Genomic DNA, 26,346 nt, shown 5'->3' with positions numbered 1-26,346 from the left:
ACAGCCACAGCTTCTCTGTGCCAGTATGAAGAGGAATGAAAAAAGAAAACAATGAAAGGATGTGCAAACACAGGAAAAAAAAGAATTTGAGAACTCTTCAGTCTCAGCTGTCATGCTAAAATGTTACATTACTTTAACTGATCTTAGAAAACCTTTCAAAATTTGAGTTTGCTTCAAATACATTTATTAGACATGATGCCCTGTCTCCAGAGCAGGGTAAAAACAACTGACTGCCTTAGGGCTGCAGGTAGAAATCTGTTTCCCTTAATTACAACTGCAAAGGGGACTCCAGCACCTTAAACAAAGAAACAGCCACATTTTATTTAAAGAAACAAACATTACAGAAACAAACATTAGAAACGTTACAAGTTCTGAGCACTTTCTGGACCCTGCTGAGACACGGATTGGGAAAGCACCTCTGCACAGTCTGGAGTGGCTTGGCTTTGCACACCTGACCTTCCTAACTCAGCCTCTGCTCTGGTTTTCTATCCCTGCCCACATCACTGCCACAGATGTTGAAAATGCAGTTTCACATGTTGCTGGTGTTCACCTTTCTCCCCCTCTCACCCATTTCCTTGAGTGTCCTACTCTCACAGGCAGTAGGAATGGTAGTGAAGCCATTATTTTGCCTCTCTCAAATCACAGCGCAGATTTTGAACGTAGTTCACCCTCCCCAGAAGGATTAATCTGCATTTAGCACTCAGTATCACCAGTACCAAGGCACACAGGGTGTACCACAGCTACACAGCACTGCTCAGGACTGTGCTGCCAGGGAACAGGCCCATGAGCAGTAACTTGTAAAAGACTGTGAGAGGGGATTCAACATTTCTCTCAAAACTTGCTAAGAAAACACTTTCTAACAGACTGTTTGGAGCCAGGCACTCTTTTTGCCAGTGCTCTTCGAGCATGGCAGCCAATTCCTCAACACAGAGGAATTCCTTCCATGAATGCTCTCAGAACACAGACACTGAGAAGGCACCACTTCATTCAGCTCTGCTTGAAGGCAAAAGCAGACAATCTGTTGTTTGTGGATTGATCTAAAGGCTTGGATTTTTTGGATACATTTGTGTCCTCGGATTTCTGCTCCTGGTTCTTTTTCACTTCATCTTCCTCAGCTGCAGGACGCTTTCGCTTTTTGTCTTCTGTTGAGTCATTGACTCTTCCTCCTCTTGCTTTCTCAGTCCACACCTTTGAAGGAGAACAGAAAACTACAAATTAGGCCACAAAACTCACCACTTTGTTTTATACACCCTATTACTCTGATTTTAAGGTACTGAAATAATTCCTGTGAAGAACTAATAAGGATTAAGTAAGGAACTATTTCCTCACTTTCTTGTCTTCTAACAACATTGTCCTTCTTTTGAAACTGTATATGAAATTGAAGATCTTAATTGTCTTTCTGGAGAAAAGAGAAACCCCAAAAGGCCCTACAAGTTAAATTAGAACAAATTTAAGGCCCAGTGAATTAAGCCTGGCTATGTGAACTTAAACTCGTTCCTTTCTCTTTTGTTATTTGTTCACTGATTCCTCTCAAAAGCCTCACTTTGGAAAGGCTGCTTTCTGATATTGCTTATAATTCAGTTTATATTTTAATAAATTATATGTCATAGATCAAAGCACAATTCTAAACTGGAATCCATGAAGATGGACAAGAGTGGAATTTAAAGAAAAAATTCTTAACTGAAAATAACCCAGGGATTCACTGGAGGGAAAGAATTATCAAACCCACACAATTAGAGAATCTTTTTTTACCATCCTTTCCTCTGATGTCAGCATTCTAAATCGACTCATGCCTTCTTTTATTACTTCAGCTTCGTTCAGATCAGGATTATCTGTCAAAATGTTTGCTCTGTTCTCTTCTAGCCACATCTGGAAACCTGTCTTTGGTCTAAAGCAAACACACAAAAATTGTCTGGTTAAGAAGATTATAGGAAAACCATATCCTCCCAAAGCAACATTTCTGAACAGCACCTAACTGGGCTTTTTTGTTCTCAGAAGACAAGACCTCTCAAGTCAGCAGCCTCCTCTCTCCCACTGCAGGATGCTCAGGGAACATGCTGACAAGGCCAGGCTAAGTCAAAGCATTTTTATTAAAACTGTGAGATACATTTATGGAGATGAACATTCCAGTTTTAGAATGACAAAGCATAATGGTTCTCTTCCTTTCTGACAGGGTCCCTTCAACCTAAAAACAGAGCACGTTCATTAGCACGTCTCAGCTCATTCTTCTCACAGCTCTCTTTGCCACTTGTTGTAGAATATTATCTGTAAAGGTTAATGAAAAGAATGCCAGTCCAAATGAGCAATAATTACCTTCATCTTCCTCAGGCTAAACGAAGCCTAAATGAAACATGATTGTAATAATGCAGGTTTCATGAGGATTGGGATTGTTGGGAAATACATCTGCTTCCCAGGAACAAGACAGACTAGACCCTTAGCTAGGAAGAGATGAGCTCCTCAGGTGATTCAAGTTTTTGTTGACCTTCTCTTTTAAAAAAACCCACCAAAATAAAGCTTTTACTCTTTCACATAAGACCCTTAGTTTTGAGACTGAGATTTTCTAGAGATGTTTAAACTTTCAGTATTTCCTATACTTGGAACTGACACAGCAGCATGGTTTCATTTATCAAAGGTCATTACAAGTAGTATCAAGGCAAAAAACCATTGCTTAGAGCTTCAAAATTGTATTTTGAATTGCTCATTTAGTACTCACTCCCACATTTCTGAAGTGGGCTCACAAATATGACAACTTGTGAGCTAAACTTCAATCTTCATGTTGTATTTCTTTGGCCAGTCCAACATCTTCAAAAATAAAGTAAGTTCTGGACTTGCATGTCTATCAAAATTGGAATATGGCATTGAGATGCAAGTGTCTCTCACCTTCTGTTTTCAGTGTTTTCCTGTGCAGTGACTTTGGCTTCTTGGGACTCGTTTTCTGCTTTTTCTTCTCTTTCTTCCACTGTTTTTTCAGCAGGATTAGTTATAGGTGTGCGAGGCTGGAAGAAGGAGGCTGCTAAAGCCTACAGAAATGGAGAAGAAGAAAGAAAAAGGTAGAAACACCTCACTCTCAGACAATATGTACCACGTGGACTAACAAACCCCAAGCCTTTCGTAAAGACATAATAATCACTTGCATTAATAGAGCATCTAATCCAGCCAATTTCAGCACAGCAGTGTTTACACTATTTAAAATAAAAGCACAAGGCTCAGTACAGAAAGTAATTTCTACAACTGATTTTTTTTTTCTGCTGTTTCATGTGCTTTCATAGGTTTTGCACAGTGCTTAAATGAATTCTGCTGTCTAAGCTGCTTTACTCATACTTGATAAAATCTGGTAAAATTGAATTTTTTGTTCTTTCCTCACTGAAATGATGCAAGAAAGACTACAAACATTACCTGCTTGGTCTTGGGTTTGGGTGTCAGAGGCTTTATAACTGGAGGGTTCTGCTTGTTTCCAGCTCTGCTGCCAGACAAAGATGTTTTCTTTGAGTATTTGGTCATATTGTCTAAAACATTTCCTGAGGGGACCACTGGGTCCTTTTTGCTTGATGTCACCTAGCAAAACAAATAAATAGCTGTTTTATTTATTTTCTGTCATGTTCTCCTCCAAGGTATCTGTTATATTGGAAACTTCAGACAGAATCTGTTGTGATTTTCAGAGCATCACAATCGACCCAGCTGCAAAATTCTTACCTTAAATGGATTCACTCGTCCTCGGCTGCTGGATGCAACCAGAGCTATTTCAGAGGAGAGAAAAAAGAAGGTAAAAATGTGTGCTCTCACATATATTTAAATCTCTGAAGCAATGTGTACATTTTAGATGAGTAGAAAGACACTTTAATAACCCCATGAAGGTTATGCTGTACATGCTCAGCTATTCTCAGTTATCAGAAATGCCACACAGGACCAACAGTTTAAAATACAAATCCAGAGGAAGACCCAGTACTTCCTCCACTCCCAAATCCGTTTCCACTCCTATTATTCTTGCTCAAGGGTTGGCAGGTTGCTGGAGGTCACATTCTGCCCCTGCCTGCCCACACTCACAGTTCTACATCAGGATTACTCACTCTGCCATGCAAGTAATAAACGTGCCTGTGATTAGTGAAACAAAATCCACTGATCACTGTTCTCATTTTTCCCTTGTCCCAAAGAATGTCTTCATGGCATAGCCAGGCAGGCACTGATTCAGCATTTGGCACAGCTAAGGCAATCAGAGCAGTGTTACGGAATATCACTGGGTAATGAAGACAGGAATAGGGAACCTCTTAAAAATGTGAGAACAACAATCAGTGTGACCAGGCCAGGCTGGACGGGGCTTGGAGCAGCCTGGGGTAGTGGAAGGTGTCCCTGCCCATGGCAGGGGGTTGGAATGAGATGAGCTTTAAGGTCTCTTCCAATCCAAGCCATCCCATGAATCTGTGAATTTACCATTTGACAACACTGTTATGCACTAAATTTAAGAAGTAATGGGAGGACAGAGGATAAAAACCAGGAGCAGATATTGTGAAGAATGACAAAGGTGTCATCCTTTTATCCTGGAATAAACAATTTACTCACCAGACTTTGGAGCAGTCACCTCTGGTGAAATGACACCTTTGGAGGAAGGATTGGGCTCTTCTGAAAAAAGGAGTACATATTTAAGTGCAATAAAATATTGAAGCATAATTTCTTTTAAAAAAAATGCAAACCAAACAGAGGAGTAAGGAAGGATGGGGCTTGGAGCAACCTGGTCTAGTAGAAGGTGTCTGTGCCCTTGGCAGCAGGGCTGCAACTGGATGATCTTTAAGGTCCCTTCCAACCCAAATCATTCTGTGATTCCACAATTACAGTAAAATTATCTCTATTTTAAAGCATGACTTTTCATTTTCAGACAGTACAAACACTTCTCCAAAACTATCTGTCACCTCTACCTAGATTTAGAGTTGCAAATTTATTCCTTAAACCTTAAGTTTATTTCTTAAAGTGTGCTCAGCAAACTACACATCTGTCAATCCAACTCCTGCAAGATTGGAGCTGAAACCAAAGTAACTGATTAGAAGGTGAGCCAGTCCTTTAGGAATATAATCAGGCAACAGGAAAAAGTCCCCCAGGGCCCCTCTAATGGCTACTGAGTACAATGCACACACAGCTGTGACACAGCAGATGACACACAGCAAACTTGTTTCTCTGCAGCAACTGCAGGCACAGGCTGGAATATGGAGCCACTTAATTCCTTATTAAGTCTGCAAAAGTTATCTGGATAACTTCCAGTCTATTCACAGAATATATTTTTCTTACTCTCTTGATGCACTTCTGGGGTTTCTTCTGCTTCCTCATAGGCATCAGTTTCTTCAGCATCTTCCACTTCTTGGTCCTGCTGAACATTCCTGCCTGGCAGCCGACTCCACTCTGTGGGAGAGCTGCTGTAGCTAAAAGGAAGGAATTCAGCAGAAAGGAAGTGGTCACCAAGTTCAGAAGGAAAACTGAAACAACAGAGAGCAAGCTTACTTACCTAATTTAGGCAATAAGAACAATAACATTGGCATTTATGCGCATTATACCTTGATTAAACTGTGATGATTAAAGATTCATTAACCACTCCGTAACTTTATTACCAGAACACTTTGCAACAAATACAAATGCAAATATTAAAGATCTTCTGTAATCTCCATGTAAACACATATACCTCCAGTATCATCAGATTACTTTTCTGCATCCATGAATATACACACAGGTGGTAACACGGATATATAATTTCATACTGAAGGTATCAAGTTTTAACATTTAATCTGATTATTCTCTAAATTCCCAGTATAGTAGGATGTACAATTCTTGCACTTTTCTCCTAAAATTTATCAATTACCAAAATCTGTATAATATACGTAAACAAAAGGCTCATTTCTTTCAAGCAAAACAGTCAGTATTAGATTACTCTGGCACTAAGAACAACATAGTGTTTGTGATGGATTTGAACCCCCAGAGTGGTTGAAGTTGCAGGCATGGGATTACAGCTTCCACACCCGAGCCAGAAGAACAAGCCAGAGCATTTAGAAATGAGTTTTGACTGTGCAATTTCACAGAAAAATAAGGGAAAAGACTACAGATAAGTTCAGGGACTTATCACTTCCTCTTGCTTAAATAAGTCCCAAACTTCATACATAAAATTTCTATAGGAAGACATTGCTTCCAACAATATGACATAAATGAATATAAATATATATTATTATTATAAATTTAAATATGTTAAAAACCCCATGACAATTAAAAAAAAACCCACCAAAACACACACACACACCTTTTGCCTCATCATGTTTTACAAACCAGATGCAGGTAGGAGAGGAAAGGTTGATAGCACAGATACAGAGAGAGAAAGAATGCAGAGCCAGCCTGTAGAATGTTCCATAGCTTTGAAGAGCTGGGATTAGTGAGGAAGGAATAAGACTAAGTAAAATAGACTGAGATGGGATATTGAAGAAAAGGGATGGGTGAAGAAAAATAGAATTTTAAGACAGGTGGAATGAATCAAGATTGAGAGACTGAGACAAAGAGGAAAAAAAAAAGTAGGTGGGAGTCAAATAACCAAAGGCAGGGAAAGGTGGGAAGAAAAAATTCCAGTCACAGCAACTTGGTATTGGGCCTGCTTTGGCTCTGAGGCTGTTGGACACAGGCACACAGAAAGCAAGGAGTGGAGATACTTCCCTCTGTGTTGGTATTCTGGGACTAATGAGTCCTCACAAAACACCAGCAAGGATGTACCATTTTACAAGTACCATTTACAAGCAGAGCAACACAAACCATCACTTCACCACAAACACCCTGCAAACTATGGGCCAGAGAAGTGCACCAAACGTTAACAGAGCAGTAAAAACCATCCCAGTTTTTTAGCCACAGAAATTTGCATTACCCAGCGTTCGAGTGTTTTCGGAAATCCTCTTCTTCCTCCTCCTCCTCCTCATCTTCCTGTGCTGCTGCCAGCTCAGAGGCTTTTTCCACAGCCATCTCGCTGAGGCGCTGGGCTAAGTTCAGCCTGCGGGAGCGGGAGGCGTATTTGATGGCCAAATTCACCACGTTGTGTGTCATGAGGTCAGCCAGCTCCACACAGCGGAACTCACGCTCCAGCTTACAGGAAAGCTGCAAGAGAAGAAGCCTGGGGAGTCACACACCTCAATTCCACAGCTCCCTCAAGACTCCAGGAGTAGAATATCAAGGTCTTGGTGGAGTGAATGAATAAAGACAAGCCACCAAAAGTCATGAGCTACAGAGCAAAGGAAAAGCTTTTTTATTTCCTTCTTCCCCCCACCCTTCACACTGATAAACAAGATTAACTGCAGCCCACTTTTTATCAGAGTCTGAACTGGCTGGATTGCCAATCACTAGCCAGACTCCTAGTAAGAGGAATCACATCAGCATTTACATCAGATGACATCTACAAATAAATCAGAGAATCACAGGATGGTTTGGGTAGAAAGGGACCTTAAAGTTCACCTCATTCCAGCCCCCTGCCATGGGCAGGGACACCTTCCACTAGCCCAGGTTGCTCCAAGCCCTGTCCAATCCGGCCTTTAGCAACTCCAGTCTCAGGGATAAAGTCTCAGGGATTCTTTCTAGTATGTGTTTGTACTTACAGCAAACAGCTTCATTAGAAGTTCCTGCTGTTCTTTCACTGCCTGATTTTTAGCATTTTCATCAAATTCATAGCCATTTTTTGACAAGTAATCCATGTGGTTGTGAAATACAACAGAACGCCAGTACTGTTCCTGAAAAAAAGGGAGAAGGATGCATGCAGGAATTCAGAGGGGAAAAACCAGTGCATAACACAATGCCTAACAATTTACAGTGTATTTTATCAACTTATTCTTAAATGTTCCTTTCTTCTGATAATGAGGGTGAGGGGCAGACAATTCTTCCTAAAGTCAATGCCTACCAAGGAAAAGATGGATAACAACCACACTTATACAAACTGATCCAAACAGCTGCCATAAATGTTGAATTCCATTTATATTACAGGCTTGCAGCAGGATGAGACCTACATGTTCACCATTATACTATCAGGACAGAGAATTGCAGAACAATTGATTATTTTATCTGCTGTCCCACAGCAAACTGGAGGTATTCCAGAATAATTCAGTAAACTTAGGAGTTTACCTGTGAGACACATAAACAGAAAATATAATGCAAGTATGGCTATTAGACCAGGCTAGCCTTGTTCAACATAACTATAAACTTATTTAAAACCAGTATGTTTTCATCAGATGCATTAGAATAACTTTTCTTTACCTACACATATTCCCTCAAGGCAAATTAACAGTTCCTGGCATTCTCATCCCATTATTTTGGGTGGAGGGAGGAATGGAAAACATACTCTATCAGATAAAGAACAGAAGACTTAAACAAATGAAGGAGAATTCACTAAAAACGACAGTGTGTTTACTATTGAAAATTTTAATCTATACTTCTATCAAAGAGAATAAATTTCAAATAGCACTGAACTGTTCAAAGGCTGAGGTTAGAATTTTATGTTCATTTCTCTTTTGTGCATTACAGCTGAGGAGCACAAGTTTGAAATACTTAAACCAATAAAAACTGAAGAATAAATACAGTTATTTTTCTAGAAGTTGTCCACAGGCACATCTTGCTTCAACCAGCCTCTAAATAAGCCAAGCCAGAAGACCTGTGTTTTCAGTGATTATGAATCTGAATACTTAGTATATCTTCCAAAAATTTTGTTATGCCTAAAATAGTAAAAACCAGACATTTTCAAGGGCGGCTTGACTGGGATCCCAAAATCTGGTATCACAACCCACTAAAAAAATGAGTGAGAAAGACTTCACTGGTCAGAAACGGATCATGTGTAAATACAACTTTGCATCAGCTCTGCCAGTTTTATTTTGTGTTCTTCTAGAAACAGTTGTGAACCAAACCAGAAAAGCTACACAAAACACTGAACCCGAACAACCCCCTTGGCCACCTGTTTTACTCAGGGTTTGCACTATCCTCTCTCACAGCAGAGGTGATTAATAGGAGTCTTGTATAATCCCCACTACAGAGACACCTGAGACTCCCAGCTGTGGACTCCATACCATTCCATACCTCCATCTGTCCCTTCTCTGTTGCAACTTGACAATAAGGAAGTTTAAAAGACAGAATGGCTACAGCAGGTCGTGGCAGGGTGGGAGGGAACCGGGCTCCTTTACAAGGAATACACCTGTGCACAGGAAACAAAACACACCTCCAGTCACCAGATGTTCCCCACCTAAACCACGTGTCCTAAGCAGCAAGATACTTTAAGAGGATTTGTCCTTTGGAAAGCAGTAATTAAATGACTGGCTTAAATACAGCAATGTGTAAGAGTGCATGACAAAGGGTTATCTGTACATGGCAAGCAAGAAAAGATTTCAAAACCAGCAAGGCACACGCTGCTCTTGTTCACACTTTAAACTCCAAATGCAGCACGTAACACACTCTGATCTTGATCTCACATAATGTTTGATTTAAGAGCTGTTACAAAATGTAAATGCAATATGTTAAAATCAGAAACCACTGAACAACAGAAGGAGCACACTTATTGTTTCATTATATTTAAAGGAATACTTTCTGGTAACAATCACTTAAGCAAACCATTGACTGGGGAAGAGCTGTATTTCCTGCAGCACCAATGCAGCACTGACAAAAACATCTGGGTTTCTAAGCTGCTGTTTCAGAGACTTGGGAAAAAAAGAACAGGAAGCATTAGTGTTCTGGCTATCTCTTAATTAAGGCATGTGGTATTTCTACAACAACCCTCCCCCCTCCTTATCTTCATTCTACTGCTGGTTTGAGGAAAATGTTCTTTGCAATTCAGAGAGCAGCACTGTCTTTCTCAAAGTAGAAGAAAAACTCAGGATGAGAGACCCACAGTTGACCAGCTTATCAATGTGATGTGTCCTGCACATTTTTGGTGAATTTTCTGGAGGCCAACATAATGATTTGGAGGAAGAAACAAGGCAGGGAAGTGACATTTAAGACAGATATTGAATTATTTCCCTTATTCCAAACAAGCAGAGAATTATGAAGAATGTCACATAAGTTTAAATAAAATGCAGTCTCCCACCAAACAATTGTCCATGATTAGTAAAGTAAGAGAGTCTAAATTTCAGTAAAATACGTGAGCTGATGAATTCTGCCCTGGTAGGAAAATGACCACTGAACAAAAAGGGCTACAAATAAAGCTTAGCAACAAAATGTCCAGCATGCACGTCACACTGAAGAGAAACAGTTATTTAGACACACTAGTACCACTTTTTATAAAGAAATTGTTAACTTTCAGCTACATTATTTGAGCAATTTTACATCCAAAATGGTTCTTCAAGGCCACAGTTTAAATATTAATACAATAACAGCTCTGATTTATCTAATGATGCAGATTAGTTATAGAATTTGATTCTTTTCAGAGACACAAAAGGGGAAAACACGGGGGGGAAGAATCTACCAAGAACCGCAGAAACTTGGGGAAAAAAAAAAAGAAAAGAACCCCAAATCATCAAAAGCAGAAGCAGATTTCTAACAGCCACCATAACTTTAGGAAGTTTCTCTAGCAAAATACAGTTTTATGAATGTGTCAATAAAGAGCACACACCCCCGAGACAAGGCAAAGAGCCACAATTAATCAGCTACAAATTATAAAACTCTAATGAGTCACTCAAAACCAGTTCAGTAATGAATCCTCCATGCAGAATTATATTTGGGGAGTTACCATTTGCTGTGCATATTTACCAGCCACCTGTTTCAGCACAAAGTGAAGTTTGCAGTTTCTCACTGTAAAAAAGGGATTGGAAAGGGATTTTCTGGGATTGGAAACGAAGACAAACAAAGCATTTCCTTGAGAATTATCTGACCTGAGCTGCTGGGGGTTTTCATGGATGCCAACGACCCAATAATGGTCATATTTCCCTTTGCAATGCTCTCTGGTGTTGCACACTGGGATCCAAGTGTTCCCAAGTCCTCGGTTCAGCATGCGCACGATTCCCTCGGAATCCACGTAACAAGGGGTACCTGTTTGTTATAAATGAGAACATTTCCTCTGACAGGCAGCAAATTACAACCCAGCAAGATGGAAGTGCTGGATACAGCTGGGAAATGATGGTTTACATATTTCAGATACAACATCCTCTCTCCCAAACACTGCACAAATTAGGCGGGAAAAGGCAGTTTCCTTGGAAAGATGCGCCACCTTCTGTCAGCCAACACCACTGGTGGTTAACTGACAAGTTCAAAGTTAAAGCATTTTATGGAGAAATCGAATTTATACTGCTTGGGCAGATTCCCAAAGGAAATCAGCTATTATACAATTACTTTTTATGTTTATGATAAAAGGTCCTCCCAAGGTACCAACTCTGGGGGTCAGGGAGCTCTTATGGTGTACTAACAGTTTATTTCTTTTGGCTGAGCAGGAAAACCAATCAGGAGAACAAGTTCTGATAACATTTGAGTGAGAAAATATTAAAGATTTCTGACAAATACATTGAAAGAATAGAAAAATAGAAATTTTTTTAATGTAGAGGAGATTGGAAGAAAAAGTGCAAGTCCCAAGATCAACATTATTCAAAGGGCATTATATTACCCAAACTCCTCCACAGAATAACAGGATGGTTTGGGTTGGAAGGACCTTAAAGATCATCTCATTCCAACCCCTGCCATGGGCAGGGACACCTTCCATTATCCCAGGCTGCTCCAAGCCCCATCCAACCTTCCAGGGATCCAGGGGCAGCCACAGCTTCTCTGGGCACCCTGTGCCAGGGCCTCCCCACCCTCATTATGAAGAATTTCTTCCCAACATCCCATCTAACCCTGACTTCTGGCAGTTTGAAGCCATTCCCCCTTGCCTTGTCCAAAGTCCCTCTCCAGCTTTCCTGTAATCCTCCCAACAGTGTCAGTATTTCTCAACCTCTCATGCAGGTATTTCATACCTTCTGCAGAGAATCCAACCCACACCAAATAGGATTTCCTTGTAAGAGAAAGAGGGTCTCCATGCAAAATTTGTTTTTTCTTCGTTCCTAGCTCCATCAGCTGGACCCCGAGGCACTGGTCCCCATCAAACCCAGTACCTAGGAAGAAGTTGTTCAATGACTTCGTTAGAAAACAGAATTGCCTTGGCTCTTGGCTAAATTAGTTTTGAATCAAAAATTAATTCTAATGCAGCGTTATCCATGGATACCACTGTCAGACACACAACTATTTGATATTTTGGACACACAAGGTGTGCATAATGAGAGCTTCCTTAATTTTCTGTAGTAATTCCTTCTGGCCCATGTGAAACACAAGTTTAATCTATTAATTTCACTGTTGCAAAATTCTTCCCTTCCCCACAGTTTAATCTCAGCATCCCGATATCAAACATAGGCTCTGCTGTCAGAAGTCACAGGTCCGTGGATCATGATGGATGTGCTTGTAAAAGCATCACCCAGAAAAGAAAAAGGAGAAAAACACCACGAAGAAAAGAAGAAGAAAACACACTCTGGTGATTACAAACAAATTAACCAGTGTGCAAAGCCAGTGAGAGTTGAGGATTGAAAACAACCTCAGTTCACAAAAAGACAAAAGGGAGAAAACTACCTCTGTGATAAACAATCATCAGCTGCTCTCCGTGTCCTGCCATGGACACCACTGGGCCTGGGAGACTGAAGATCTCTTTCTGAACTCCTCCAACTGTGAACACACGGACCAGCAGTGCAGTGGTAGCACAGGCAGCCCAGCCCTGACCTAGACAGATGGCTTCAATCTCTTCATCCTTTGGCATATCCACAGTCCACTCCTTGTTGGTGTCCCAGGAGCCAAAATGGATGCAGTGGAGCTTGCTAAGGCAGAGACAAAGAGCCATCAGACATCTCAACATGAAGTAAATACAATACCTGAAAATACACTGGTATATTACATTTTTATCAGACATCTCTGACGGAACTACAGATGGGACTACAAATTTCAAGCAGTCATTTGCAAAGGTGTTGCTCTTATTACTCAGGAACTGAAGAGCCAGCTTGACCTCCAGCACTGCATATTTAAAGACTAAAGCCTGAAGCAGAGACAATTGTAGGTCTGATTTTTTAGATGGAAGCAGGTAAACGTCCTTCTTGGAACCCTGAATATCAGTCCTCATTAGAAGTCTGCCATATTATGCTATCTTTCAAAGGGAAAAAATATTAAAAGCTTCAGTTCTTAATAATTGAAAACTGCCTATAACCAGTCCACAGACATCATGCCTTTTGACAGATTATCAATTTCCATTGAGAAAAACACTGACACTTCCAAAGTCAGACAACCAATATATAACAAATAATACTTTTAAAGGGTGCTCTTCAACTTACCACAAGGCTGTATGTGTGAAAATAAGAAGAAAGCTTTCTTCAAGATATTCCACAGAAACCAACAATAAAATATTGTTGAAATTGTTCTTAAATGCAAGAACAGAGTTTAGCTGGCCCAGCTGCTTAAATCTTTCTGTGGTTTTCATAAACTTGTGTTCTTCACACTTGAAATTCTTATGGGTATCTCCAAATGTCTCCTTAGCAACAGTGTGAAAAGAAATAGCTGACCCCTTATGATTGATCTTTGATCTGAGCAGACTGAAAAACTATTGTTCATGTTTACAATTCCCTTTGAGCCTGCAATGTGTGAAGTTTCCAGTATATATACATTTGAAAAAGGAATTTAAAAGAAATTCTCAGGAAACAAATTACATTTTTTTAATACTCCTGAAGTCTTCAAGTAGGTGGAAGCTAAAATCCTCCTCGAAAGTGGTCCCATAAATAAAAAGCATGATCAAAACCCAAAAAGCTCAAAATTGATAGAAGCCGAAAATAAAAGTCGAAATATTTGAAACAAGTTAAAAGCAGCTCCCTATTATGGGTTTTGCAGAGCAAGGCCATGACTTACCTTGCAAGTTCCTCTGTACTCTCACAGGCCAGCAAAATGGCTTCAGTGGAGAGGTCAGCCATGGTGTGGCCCAGGGAGTTGGGGAGGTGTGTGGCGTGATGCACAGAGGTGTCATGGAATTCAATGTCTATGGCATTGTCCTGCTCATCGTTGTAGCAGCGAATGATTCCAACTGAATTCCACACCTGGCAAAAGGAACCACACACACACAAAAAAGCCATCAAATCGAATGCCACAAATCCATCAGATATACTGCTTTAAAGCAGCCTGCTGTAATTGTTTTATCTGAAACAAGACTGGGTGGGAGGCTGCAGGAAGACTGAAGACCTGTGTAATCAGGACTCGTGATTCCTAAAACAGTGATTTCCTAAACCAGAAAGTTTCACCCTCATTGCTCACCCATCTTTCTCCTTACCAAATCAAATGTGAAGAACTTGCAGACAGAAAGAAATAGTGAATTATTAACATACAAGCCTTAACAGCACAAAAATACCCACAGTTCTGACTAAAAAAGAATTTTTAAATGAATTTGCAAGAATACAGTAGCACAGGTACAAACTGCATAGCTTGATTTTGTCTTAAAGGCAAGTATTTATTTCTAAAGCAACTGAAATGTAAACCAAAACATTATGGAGTCCTTGCATGAAAACAAAGCTACTTTCCATTATTTAGCTGTAGCATACTAAAAAAAAAAAGTATTGGATGAGATTAAAACATGACACAAACTGGACAATACTAAATATAAAAGAAGCATCTAAATCTAAATAACCACACAGATTTACCATGAATCGATGCATGAGATGCACAGGAGTGGAGCCAGACTGGAAGGGCTTTTGCCTGGGGGTTGGCATTGGCCCATCATAGAAAGGCTGTTGTGTAGATGATGGTGGCAAAGCTGAAAAGCCCCCAGTCTGATCATCACCATCATCCTCCTTTTCAAGAAGACCAGAACTAGCTTTTATCAACCCAATATCTAGAAGTGAAAAAAAAATTTACATCTTACACACAGTATTATGACAGAATATAGGTTAAAAAACATTTAAAACAGTCAAGATTTCTCTGGAAAAACAAAGCAAAATATATCTGAGTAGAGGGTGCTAAAAGATCATCCCAGTAAAAGAGCTCTGGAAAATAAGTTCATAGTGTACCTAGTGAGTTATCATCATCATCATCAATTAGTGCCCGCCTCATATGGCCTGGGGGTTGCATAAGGTCATCAGCATCATCCTCATTATCTCCAGTTTTTGGGGAAGAAGGTGGTTCAATCATATCCCCATTTAAATCATCATCATCTCCATCAAACAGATCATTGTAGTCTTTGGCCACTGCACTGGCAGCCTAAAAACAGATTAGCCATCAGCACAAAACTTCTTTTGGACATGGAATTCAAGAAATAAATTAACACACAAGAGGGAACCTGCAAAGCACGAAACAGAATGTTCCATATAACTTATAACCTAAAGAATGTTATTAATTCAGGAAATCACTGGTACTGAGCACCTTGTCATTTGGCTTCTCTACATCACCGATATTTTCCAACAGCCCCAGATTTCCTTCAGTGTCTGTATAAGCAATTTGCTTATATTTAGGGTGCCATGCCAGTCCACAAATTGAGTATTTTTTCTCATGCTTCATCCTAAAATGAATATGAAAATAATGGATTTTTAGTAAGCCAGTCAGGGCAGAACCCTCCCCTCCAGAGTTATTGCAAAAAGTGGGCATATCCACTAGTATAAGAAAGTGAAATTACACATAATAAGACAATTAATAGGTCACCTTCAGAGTAAACAGTGCTACGAAAAATAGAGCAAGTCTTCCTTTTCTATGAAGAAAACCATTTAAGGTTTAAAAATCAATCAGAATCATATTCTTAAAACAGCATCCTGATACACGTAGAAAAGACAGGAATTCTTCAGCGCTCATTTATTCCGGAACCATCCAGTTACAGAAAGAAAGTTATTTGTTTCTCTTGTACTAAACTGATAAATTAATCCTCTATCTTTTCCACCCTTTATCCTCACAAAAAAATCATCCCATTAATTATTTACATAATCTGTCCATAATTCTTAACATAGATAGTACAGATACAATGAAGTTTCTTACCCAAAATATTTAGATAATTCTCTTCTTCTCTACCTCACTTAATAACATCTTTGATTTTAACTGGGGGGATATTTAGGGTCTTTTAAGAGCTTTAATTAACCAAAGTGCAATTTGCCAGTCTGTCCTTTTTGGCTTACAGCTGAGGATGGATGGCTGACTGACTGACCTGCATTTTCCTCTCCCTCTAGAAAACATGTTACTGCCAATGATCTTGGGGTCTGGGATGTGAGGAAAATTTGTTGCCATCAAAGCTATCCTTTAATCAATGATCAGATTCAAAAGTAATAACAGATATACACAGAAAGACAGATTCTGGGATTTGAACAAAATCCACATTCAAGTCCCTTCCCTAAGCTACCTGACAGGTTAAACCACAAAACCCTGTAAATCTTATTAGGGTTTTTCAGGAGGCAGAGTTCTACATTTGCACAAAAAAGTTTTACAGGAAAGAACATCAAATTCTATTTCAAGTAAAAGAGATGAACTTGGGGATTTATGGAACAACACTGAATACCTCTCTATGCACTGCTGCGTTTCCACATTCCACACCACTATATTCCCATCCACACTTCCAGCTGCCAGGAACTGCCCACAAGGAGACCAGACCACAACATTCAAGGGCTTAGGAAAAAAAATAAAACAAATAATAATAAAAAGTGACCAATGCATGCACAGCATTCCTGTTCTGGATTTTAAAACAGACTGATATTCTGGAATAAAAAAATTAATAATCCTCATCTTTAACAAACCATATCCAGCTTCCTGTATATGGGCTGGGGATAGGTAGCTCTTTTTCTTTAAAAACTATTATAAAAATGGTTGCTTTAAAAAAACACTCTTTAAAGATAGCACACCTATTTTTGTTTCAGAATATCCACCTTCTGTCATTAAACACTGCCATGAGGCCAAACAAAACCCAATTCTAGAGATGCAGAAAGAAGCAGAGTGTATTTTGCAAACTCAGCACTAAACGTAGATTTATTTATTTTGAACTTAATACAGTCCCATAAATTAAAATCCAAGGCTGTGTGTTCTGCATCTTAATAACACTAGAAGGTGGTTCTTCAACCCAAAGATTTGCAAGCACATAGTGAGGCCAAAAGAAAGAAGGTGGCACAGTCATGTCTACTAAATTTCAGCTCAATAAAATATAAAGTGAACAACTGACATCTCTGCTCCGTACAGAAATAATACTCCTGACATTTTCTCTAAAAAGCTCTGTATTTAGAGTAATTTGTGAAAACAGATGTTCTTCAGCTGCAGTGGGTGAGTCACCAGGAGACTTTAGAGACCTGGTGGGTTACTATAAATTAAAGAGGGGAATCAGAGCCACATGAAGGTGTTTGACATCACTCAGCATCTCTGCCCTGTTTTCCAACAGAAAGTAACAGGATCAGAAAATGTGAACAATCATTACCAAGAGAAGAGGGTCAGGGAAGGGAGAGGTACTGTGCAGAAGACAATTTCTAGCAGAATAACATTTAAATTACAGAGTATTTAACAAGCCACTCGCTCCTGCCCCTACCTGTGTGATGGAGGCATCAGACAGATCGAATTGACTATCCCAGGTTTCTCTTCTGAACAGTTCTACAACTTTATCTACAGGAACTGCCAGCAGCTGCTCAAAGGAAAAATATTACACAATTTAGAGCAAGTTACCTGTCAAACAGAACATTCAAACAGCACAGCTCCTTCATTCAGAAGCCTCACAGATGTTACTGCCTCAGTACTTAACAGCTCTCTAACATCCCAGCCATGCCAACTGAGAGAGGAAGCTGAAGTAATTTAAATTACAAGGTTCTTTAATGCTTCCCACATGCAACAGAGCAAAACATGCCTGTTTTTACTGTAATCTTCATTTCCTTCTGGCAGAAAACTGCACCCTAAGGTTAGAAGTTCTTAGTTATCAAACATCTGACACACACACACACATATAGCTTTCAATGCTCTGAGCACAAGGCTTAGGTGATTCTTTACCCTCCCTCCCCAAACTCCTTTTGATCAGGCTACAATTTCTCAAAAAATCTGATTTGAAAAGCTGATTCCTAAACCAGCTCATTTTATCTTCATAAAACTACAGAAATGTTACTGGCTGTTTATTTCTTTAGGATTTTTTTTTTTTTAGGAGTCTAACAATTTGCTTTGTAAGAGAAGCAAGACAACTGCTTACACTTCAAATGCATGTGTGTGTGAAGAATTAGCCTAAAAATGGGAAGTATTTGTTTTTATGCAATATGGATATTGAAACAATTTGTACTGAGGGTGACATTCACTGTTCCATGGAAAATTGATACACAACACTGTCATAGCAGCCAGGGATTTTGGAGAATCATGGAACCACTTAGGTAGGAAAAGACCTCTAAAGGCATCAAGACCAACCATTAACCTGACAGTGTCATCTTCACCACTGACCCATGTCCCCAAGTGCCACATCCACAGGGCTTTTAAATCCCTCCAGGGATGGGGACTCCTCCACTGCCCTGGGCAGCTGTGCCAGGTCTGACAACCCTTTTGGTGAAGAAATTTTTCCTAATATCCAATCTAAACCTTCTCTGATGCAACTTGAGGCCATTTCCTCTTGTCCTGACGTTTGTGACCTGGGAGAAGACACCGACCCCCACCTGGCTACACCCTCCTGCAACTTTGATCTTCAGGTGAAAAGAAAGGCAGCAACTTACTGAGGAAATATTTACCAAGTAGGGCAATATTTACTTAAAGCAGAGAAGGACAGGATTCCTTTGATGCTCTGTTGTGAGCAATTTGATTACTTCCCTCGTGTACAATGTTCCTTCCTATTCAGCACACCAAGACTGTTTAATGCTGGTTTGGGCTGACAGCTGGACTCCTGCCAAACACAGTCTGGAGTTTAAACAAGGAACCATTTCCAGCTTTTTATGTTTTCTAAAAGGGAACTTCACCCCAAATATTTTCCTTACTCCTAGGAGGTGCAATTTGGGCTTGCCCAGATTGAATTCTACTGTTGGACTCAGAGGCAAAAGGATTAAGATGTGATAAAACAATGTCATTTACCTTCCCAGTGCCAGGTTGCCAGGCAAGCCTGCAGATTGATTTAGCATTTATCACATCATTACATTTCTGCAGCAGCAGCCAGCTTGTCGTGCATGTCTGAAAACAAATTTTAAAAAATAAGCTTTCTAGCTCAGCAAAAAATCTGCTGTTTAGTATAAATTCTTAGAGGAAAAGGGTGGGGAAAAAAAAAACAAAAGGAAGAAATATATCTGAACTGAAATAATCTCTTTCATCAAAATACAGTAGTACATACTGCCTTAAAAATACTTTGTCAATGTAGCCCTGAAACTATTTTAATGACAATAAAAGTACTTGTAACAGAAATAAGATCACAGAACATGTATTTTTAATCAAGTACAGAACAAATGAGCTCATCTATTTTTAGGTTATAGAGAAATGCGGCCAAAAAGCATTTGTCAAACCCAGATCAACTGCACCAAGGTGACACACAGAAGCCTGAATATGGTCCCAGCAGTATAAAGAATGAATGGCTGTAATCTCAAATCACAGCACAGATTCATGCATCAAACTGCCCCAATCCTGGAACATTCTCAGTATAATTTCCCCAGAAGGCACCCACTGTCAGTCTGGAACACGAGATTTCACACAACTAGGCTTGTGTCTTGAAAAAGTAGCAATCCACAAGTGTGGAGGGTGTATTTTCAACTGTACTTACAGGAATAATTCCACAGGGATTCTTATTTCAGTCAATGGCATTTAGCAAAACTAATGCCATATCCATATGCAGAACTGCCTTATTAAAGCCTTCACCTGAAAATCTCAAGTTCTTTACAGTTCTAAGAGCAGAAGCTAAATGTGTTTACTACAGTTAATAAATTGTTTCTTATAATCAAAATTCCTCAGTCCTGAAAGCAATGAGCTGAAATTCTGAAATGAGGAATCTGATGTCAGTTGCTATCCTTATTTTGTCCTTGGCACTTACAGTGTTGGCCAATTAGGAAAGATGAACGGAAGGAATCAGGGATTTCACAGACAGGAAGAACAAAACACAGCTACCCAGGCAACATTTCATAATAAGGTTTTGGAATTTCTCCCAGAAGTAGATAGAAGTATTCTGTGAAGTGTAGCTAGATTTCATTCCCAAAAGGAAAATCGTTCTCCAGGAGGGTTATTTCAGTCCAGCCTTCTCTGTGAAATCCTGGATTTCTTAGGAAAGATTTCACATGGAAAGGGCAGCCTTTACCTGATCTGCAATGTTCCAGACTCTGACGGAACCGTCACAGCTCGCCGAGGCCTCGGTAAGAGAATGGAGTAAACAAATTAATAATTAAAGACATTGAGAAATTAATGGCACAAAATAGAAAAAATCCCTATAACCAATGCTACAGACATGTGATACATAGGCAGCTTTAAAAAGAAAGCCTCCCTGTTTAAATCACTTTAAGACTTAAAACTTTCCAATACTGTCATCTTGATAATGGTCCTCAGCTCCAAGCTGCTGTAATTACAAACTCTCATACTTCAAGTGAGCTATTTATTTGCCAAAGAGGCTCAAAATTAATATTAAATTTCTTTAGTGAGGCACCTTTTCTCCTCTAAATTACATTCCAGAAGAACAAAGACAGTAACTGAGTAGTAAAGCAAAGACTGAATCCTCCTGGGAGGCAACAACTTGTGACACACTCCATCATCAGCAAGGTCAGCTGAAATGAAGTCTTCTCATCTGCCCAGTCACTGGTTGGTTTTTTTGGTAAAAAACTACATTTTTAATTTTTTTCCCCCAGGGAAAAGGAGATTCAAAGCAGAAAGTAAACAAGAAAGGGGTTTTTTTACCAGGTAAACATCCTTGGGGTCAAAAGACAGGCTTAAAACAGGAGCATCGTGTCCTCGGAATGTTTTCTGCTTGCTGCTATCAGTCACCTCCACAACTTTGATCAGAAAGTCACTGCAGATCACAATGGCATAAAATTATTGACATTGCTATTAACAATGACAAACTGTGTTTTATGGCAATAAGAATTGGGCATTAAATATCTTTTGGGAAAGTTACAGCTCTCAACACTATATGATGTAATGAAAGATGAGAATCTTGAGGCTTGTTACAATAGAAGTAAGGCCAGACTATTTTTATCAGAAAATTACTTTTGTTCATGTCAAAATTAATAAAATATGGTTGTTTTTTGAAGAAGATACTATGCACACACAGACCACATACCCATTTAACACAATATTCTACATGATCTAATAAAAATCTCTGCTCAGATACCAGAGAGCTGATGACTTAACAGGAACTATCTGCTGAGTGGGACCAATATTCATTACTATAATTATTTGGTCATGTGGCTTTTAAAAAAAAGATGGTGCAAGTAGTTTATTTTGTGACTTTTTAACTGGATTTTGAAGACCATTTAGTGTATCAGATACAATAAGAGAATTTTTGCAACTTTATTCCTTCTTCCAAAATTGCAGCCATTGCTGCAGTTCAACTCAAAATATCAATCGTAGTTCCTAAGACACAGAACTCCTGTGACAAACTTCCAGTACCACTCCCTCTCAAACCTCATTGCAACACCCCCAGAGAGAAACTTCATTTTATGATCTAATTCTATAGGGTTAACCATTATTTTTAACTCTTTTCATATAGTTCACGTGAAATTTGGCAGCCAGTTGGATGTTAAATTTATATACAACTGAAGTTTGGAGACTCCATGTAAAAACAGAGAAATCTGGGACAAATAAAAGCAGTTTTTCTCAGAAGCACTCCTTCACTTCATGGCTTTCACCATTCTCCTTCAGTATGACACACAAGACCTCACTGAGGGGTGGCTTGACAGTCTTGTGAGCTCTTTTTCCTAAAAACGTGGGAGCCCCAGCCAGGCTGCAGGAGTACTGGGGGGTTATAAAAGTTTTAGAAACAGCAAAGAGTTTGTTGTCTGCCTAATCTCTCTAATCAAAGTCAGATCCTGGGGCAGAGCTGTTCCCTCAGAAACAAGCACTGGCAGAGGGCCCAAAGCCGTGATCCCTGTCAGATTTGGTGATTACAGTGGTTACTGCCCAGCCTCCCAGTTTTGGTGGAGCTGCTGCCAGAGTTCACAGTCCAGCATGTTCATCCAAAATGCTTTTCTGGTTCAATTCACACTGAGAGGAGTCAGGAAGCAGATCTCTGCCATCTCCCCTGTGGAGCAAAATTCCAGAAGAGAGGCAAGCAGACAGCCTGAATTAGCTATGGCTGCCCAAAGAGTTCACCAGATCCAATTAAGAATCACCTGAGCCTTAAATACATGAAAAAAACCCACAAAAAACCCACAGCCTGCTGGCTCTTTTACCTTCTCTGTTAAAGGACTAGAGTATATTCTGTAAAAGCACACGTGCTGCCCTAAGAAAAGAACTAAACTACGTATTAAATTCCCCTCAGGCAAGTCTTGAAAGTGTCATCTGTCGTCGTTTGGCAGATCGGTGATGCTTATGCCAGAGAATGACTCAAAGCTCTCACACAAATCAGAACCAATCTAACTTTTAGATGTGCACATTCATCTGCAGCTCCATGATCCTGAGCAGTCAGGACATCATCCCCAGCTCCCAGTGACAAAACCCTCAATGAGAGGAGACATCCAGAAGGGTGAACACTTGTGCATCAGACTGAGAGCTGAAAACACTCAAGTCTCCCAAAGAAAAGAAATTATTTCGCAACACCAGACTTCTATATAAAACTACTTGGTGGATCAAGTATCTCCCAGAGCATTGTTTCCCAAACTCCTTTTCATTCCTTTCTTCCCCTCCACCCCCTCGAAGGCATTTTCCAATCCTTTAAAAAGCCCTCAGAGGTTTGTGGGCTCATGATCTCATTGGTAACAATCAGCCTGTGAGGAAGTTTCCAGATTCTGAAGGGCAGCAGTGCCTTTCCTCGTGGTGCCCACATTACCTGGATCCAGCAGCAACTTTGGTGCCATCACGACTAAAGGTGACGTGGTTCGCGTGCATGGTGAAACGAGTGAGGATCCCATCCGGAGCTCCCTCAGGAAATGTGTGGATCTGGACAGTGTTATTGGAGACTGCTGTGATCAGTCTTCCATTCTGACAACAAAATCGGTCATAAAATCTGTTAGTTAAAACACATTTATGCCATAGGGACAAAAATACTGCTCTGATGTCCCAAATATTTGGGCAGATTAACTTTATTCATTCCATAAAGGTCTGACAATAAGAGTAGTAAGGGAAATACTCTTTCACTTATACTTTTCCCACAAAAAATACAGACAAGAATAGTAACTTTTATAATCTATCACTTTAACCAAACTAACTTGCATGCTATTTAGATTCATCTGCTGCAGCATCAGGAGAGGGCACCCTTGGACTGGAATTCTCAGTAAAATGCCACCAGGGAAAGATGAGAAGTTCATGAGCTATAGCTCAGTTCTTTGCAGAAAACAGAAAGCAGAAGTTTACTAAAAATTAATCCAGATTTTTAAAAGTGCAAAACAAAAGAAATAATTATCCCATGCTTGGAAAATAATACCTCTTGGAGTGACTATAGTACTTCTCAGTTGTACACAGCAGTAAAACTTTAAAATAAATATAAAGAAATGCCTTATTTTGGTTTTTATTGTGTGTATTTTGGGGGGGAAGGTAGTATTGTGGCTGGGGTTTTTTGTTAAGGTGTCTAAAATTATAGTAAAAATCCTGAAGGTAAAGAAAGCAGCAGTCAGTAGTGAACAACATAAAAAAAAAAAAAAGAGATCAGATTTATTACTCAGATTACATCAACATCTCAGAACAGTCCCTCATGACATTTCATTAATGAAGAGTAATTTTTGAAAAATGATTTCCTGACATTTAAGTCTCCCACTGTTTAAAGATTTAAAAAATCCCTCAAAACTAGAAGCACCTTTTTCAACTTTTCCCAGGATTTTTCCTCATCTATTCTTTAATAGTTTTCGCAATTTCTGCCTCTGCCACTGATTTGCTACGAGAACCCATTCAAGTCACCTCACTCAGTTTGCAAAAGGATAAGTAATGTGATGAAAATCAACAGCAAAATACTCTAAAAATCAATGATGAAAATAGATTATACAGGTATTGAGGAATAGATACATGAGGTATGTTAAAAGGGACGTAAGAAAGAGGATTCACTTAAGGCAGTAGCTCTGAATAGGATTTCAAATGATAATTCTTATAATGCAATACAAATATGTTAATACTCATTAATTTCCTCCTTCAGACTCCTCTCCAAAACCACAAGTAGTTGAAAAACAACTTAAAAATCTCCCTTTATCACTGTCAGGTTAAATACACAACATTTGTAGAACTGCTGTAGGCTTCTGGAAGTCTTCTCTTCTAAAAATACCACAAAGACAATATTTTAGGCCCACTATTATTAATGCAATATAACAAAAACTGGACATGAAGGAAATAATGTGACAATTCTCAAGCTAAATACATGAACATGCATAGTAAAAATAATTATTTTCTATTACATAAATCCTCTTCTCACTTTGGGGACACTGGGTCAGAGGCATCTTTTAGGCCAAATAACGATTCTGAGAGTGAAACATCAACCAGTTAAAAAAAAAAAAAGTGTTACCAATCCATTACTCACTTTGTGAAAACAAGTTTTGATTAATACAGATTATAATTCCTTGGACCTTAACACAGGCCCACATAAAAGAACCTCCTGGCTTTCTTCCTAATACTTGATGATCACATCCTATGCTGGGAAACTTCTTGCAACTCACATGGTGAGAAAACACTGGAACAACCAAAAAAGTTCACTGCATAATTAGCTTAATCTGCTGGGTTTGTTTCTCAGAAAGGAGATCAAAGTCAGAAATTAATACAACTGAACGTGAAGGAGGAGGAGGGAAAAAAACATTACAAAAGTTTAGTATACAGAGTAATTCCTCTACAATTGTGTATGGGGTACAATGAATTGTCAGAGGTAATTCTTGTTTAATGTTACCCACAGAACCAGCATCCCTGAGCTGGCAAATCCACAATCTGTAGGAAAATCCACAGCTGAGAGGAGCTGTGTTAACAACCATACCTTCAGAGCACATGAGTAGGCCTTTTCTCCCACATTAATGGATTTTGGATCATCGTCATCCAAGTTTTCCCAAATCCTAACATCGCCATCACTGCCACAAGTTACAATGCAGCTGTGGAAAGACACAGGATTTCTTAACATCCAGGAATCTGCATCCTTTTTTAAACATTTGGTTGTAATGCCAAACAAGGCTTTTTGTGCTTTCAAGGGATTGTTACCAGACCATCTCTTATGAACAGTCTTTGCAATGATAATGAACTAAAGAAAGGAATAAAATAATATGGACTTTAACCATACCCAGTATATAAGGTGTATCCTTTGAGTTTATTTTGAGAGGGCTTGGGGTTTTTTTAGTTTACCTTTTAATCTATAAAAAGGTAATACTAAATACATCATTTATATTTCAACATTCAAGAACTAGCACAAGGAAAAGATGAAAAGATAGCAAGCCCAACATTGCATTCCTTTAACTATATTTTTAATTTCTTAGTGCATACATAAACATATTTACTCCCACGCTACACTGATTTCTGCTAAAATCTATGAAGTCACTCTCATAAAATGTGCATATAGAGTTTTTATATATATAAAACTTACTATATATATATACATGGGGATATATATATGCTTACATTTAAGTTATAAATCAATCAATTCCAAATGCAGAGCACCTAAATATGTCACACAGCCAGTTCTCAGCACAAGCAAAACCCAAAGGATTTCTTGGGCCATGCCAGGCCATAAATCCATCCCAGTATCCCACATAGCAATGGCTGATATAGAAACTTAGAGAATCATTAAGATTGGAAAAGCCCTCTAAGATCATCGAGTCCACCCATTCCCCCAGCACCGCCAAGATCACCACCGACCTGTGTCCCCAAGTGCCACATCCACACAGCTTTGAAATCCCTCCAGGGATGGAGACTCCAACCCTGCCCTGGGTAGCCTGTGCCAGTGACTGACCACTCTTTCAGTGACGAAATTTTTCCTAATACCAAACTCCTGGGAGGGCATCAGACAGGAACAAGCCCATCCCTCTCTCGGTCTCTAGGAATGGGGCTGTTACCTGCCGGTGTCATCGAAGCAGACATCGGTGTGTCCCTCGGTGTGGCCGTACCGCATTGGCTTCTGCGTTGATGGCATCTTCACTCCCACCCGTCTGTTTATGGAGGGGAAAAAGAGGAGAAATAACATCGATTAAAAGGAAACACTTCAGGAAGAACATCAGATGGGGGAATAAGTTGAGAGCTGCTGGGACATTTACCTGTTCAACCACCTGCAGGGATGGGGACATGGGGATGGGAGCATGGGGACGGGGACACTGT

General features: G+C 39.5%; 1 protein-coding gene across 1 annotated transcript; it reads right to left on the bottom strand.

The window, feature by feature from the left end:
* Positions 1 to 647: 647 nt before the first annotated feature.
* WDHD1 (WD repeat and HMG-box DNA binding protein 1) lies at positions 648 to 26,164 on the bottom strand (the record flags this gene model as incomplete). Its single annotated transcript, XM_082283229.1, has 25 exons — positions 648 to 1,188; positions 1,753 to 1,888; positions 2,881 to 3,020; positions 3,397 to 3,555; positions 3,694 to 3,737; positions 4,558 to 4,617; positions 5,278 to 5,408; positions 6,884 to 7,110; positions 7,605 to 7,736; positions 9,070 to 9,184; positions 10,854 to 11,010; positions 11,925 to 12,062; positions 12,571 to 12,812; positions 13,888 to 14,072; positions 14,670 to 14,860; positions 15,036 to 15,225; positions 15,388 to 15,523; positions 16,505 to 16,611; positions 17,516 to 17,608; positions 19,021 to 19,116; positions 20,225 to 20,275; positions 20,815 to 20,926; positions 22,904 to 23,055; positions 25,022 to 25,133; positions 26,088 to 26,164. 25 exons carry the CDS (start codon positions 26,162 to 26,164, stop codon positions 988 to 990), a joined length of 3,384 nt encoding a protein of 1,127 aa, XP_082139355.1. The 3' UTR covers positions 648 to 987.
* Positions 26,165 to 26,346: the final 182 nt, after the last annotated feature.

The sequence above is a fragment of the Coloeus monedula genome (genome assembly GCF_965178545.1).
Source record: "Coloeus monedula genome assembly, chromosome: 6".
Taxonomy (NCBI): domain Eukaryota; kingdom Metazoa; phylum Chordata; class Aves; order Passeriformes; family Corvidae; genus Coloeus; species Coloeus monedula.
Note: the sequence above shows the minus strand (reverse complement) of the source record. Positions and strands in the feature narration are given on the sequence as shown.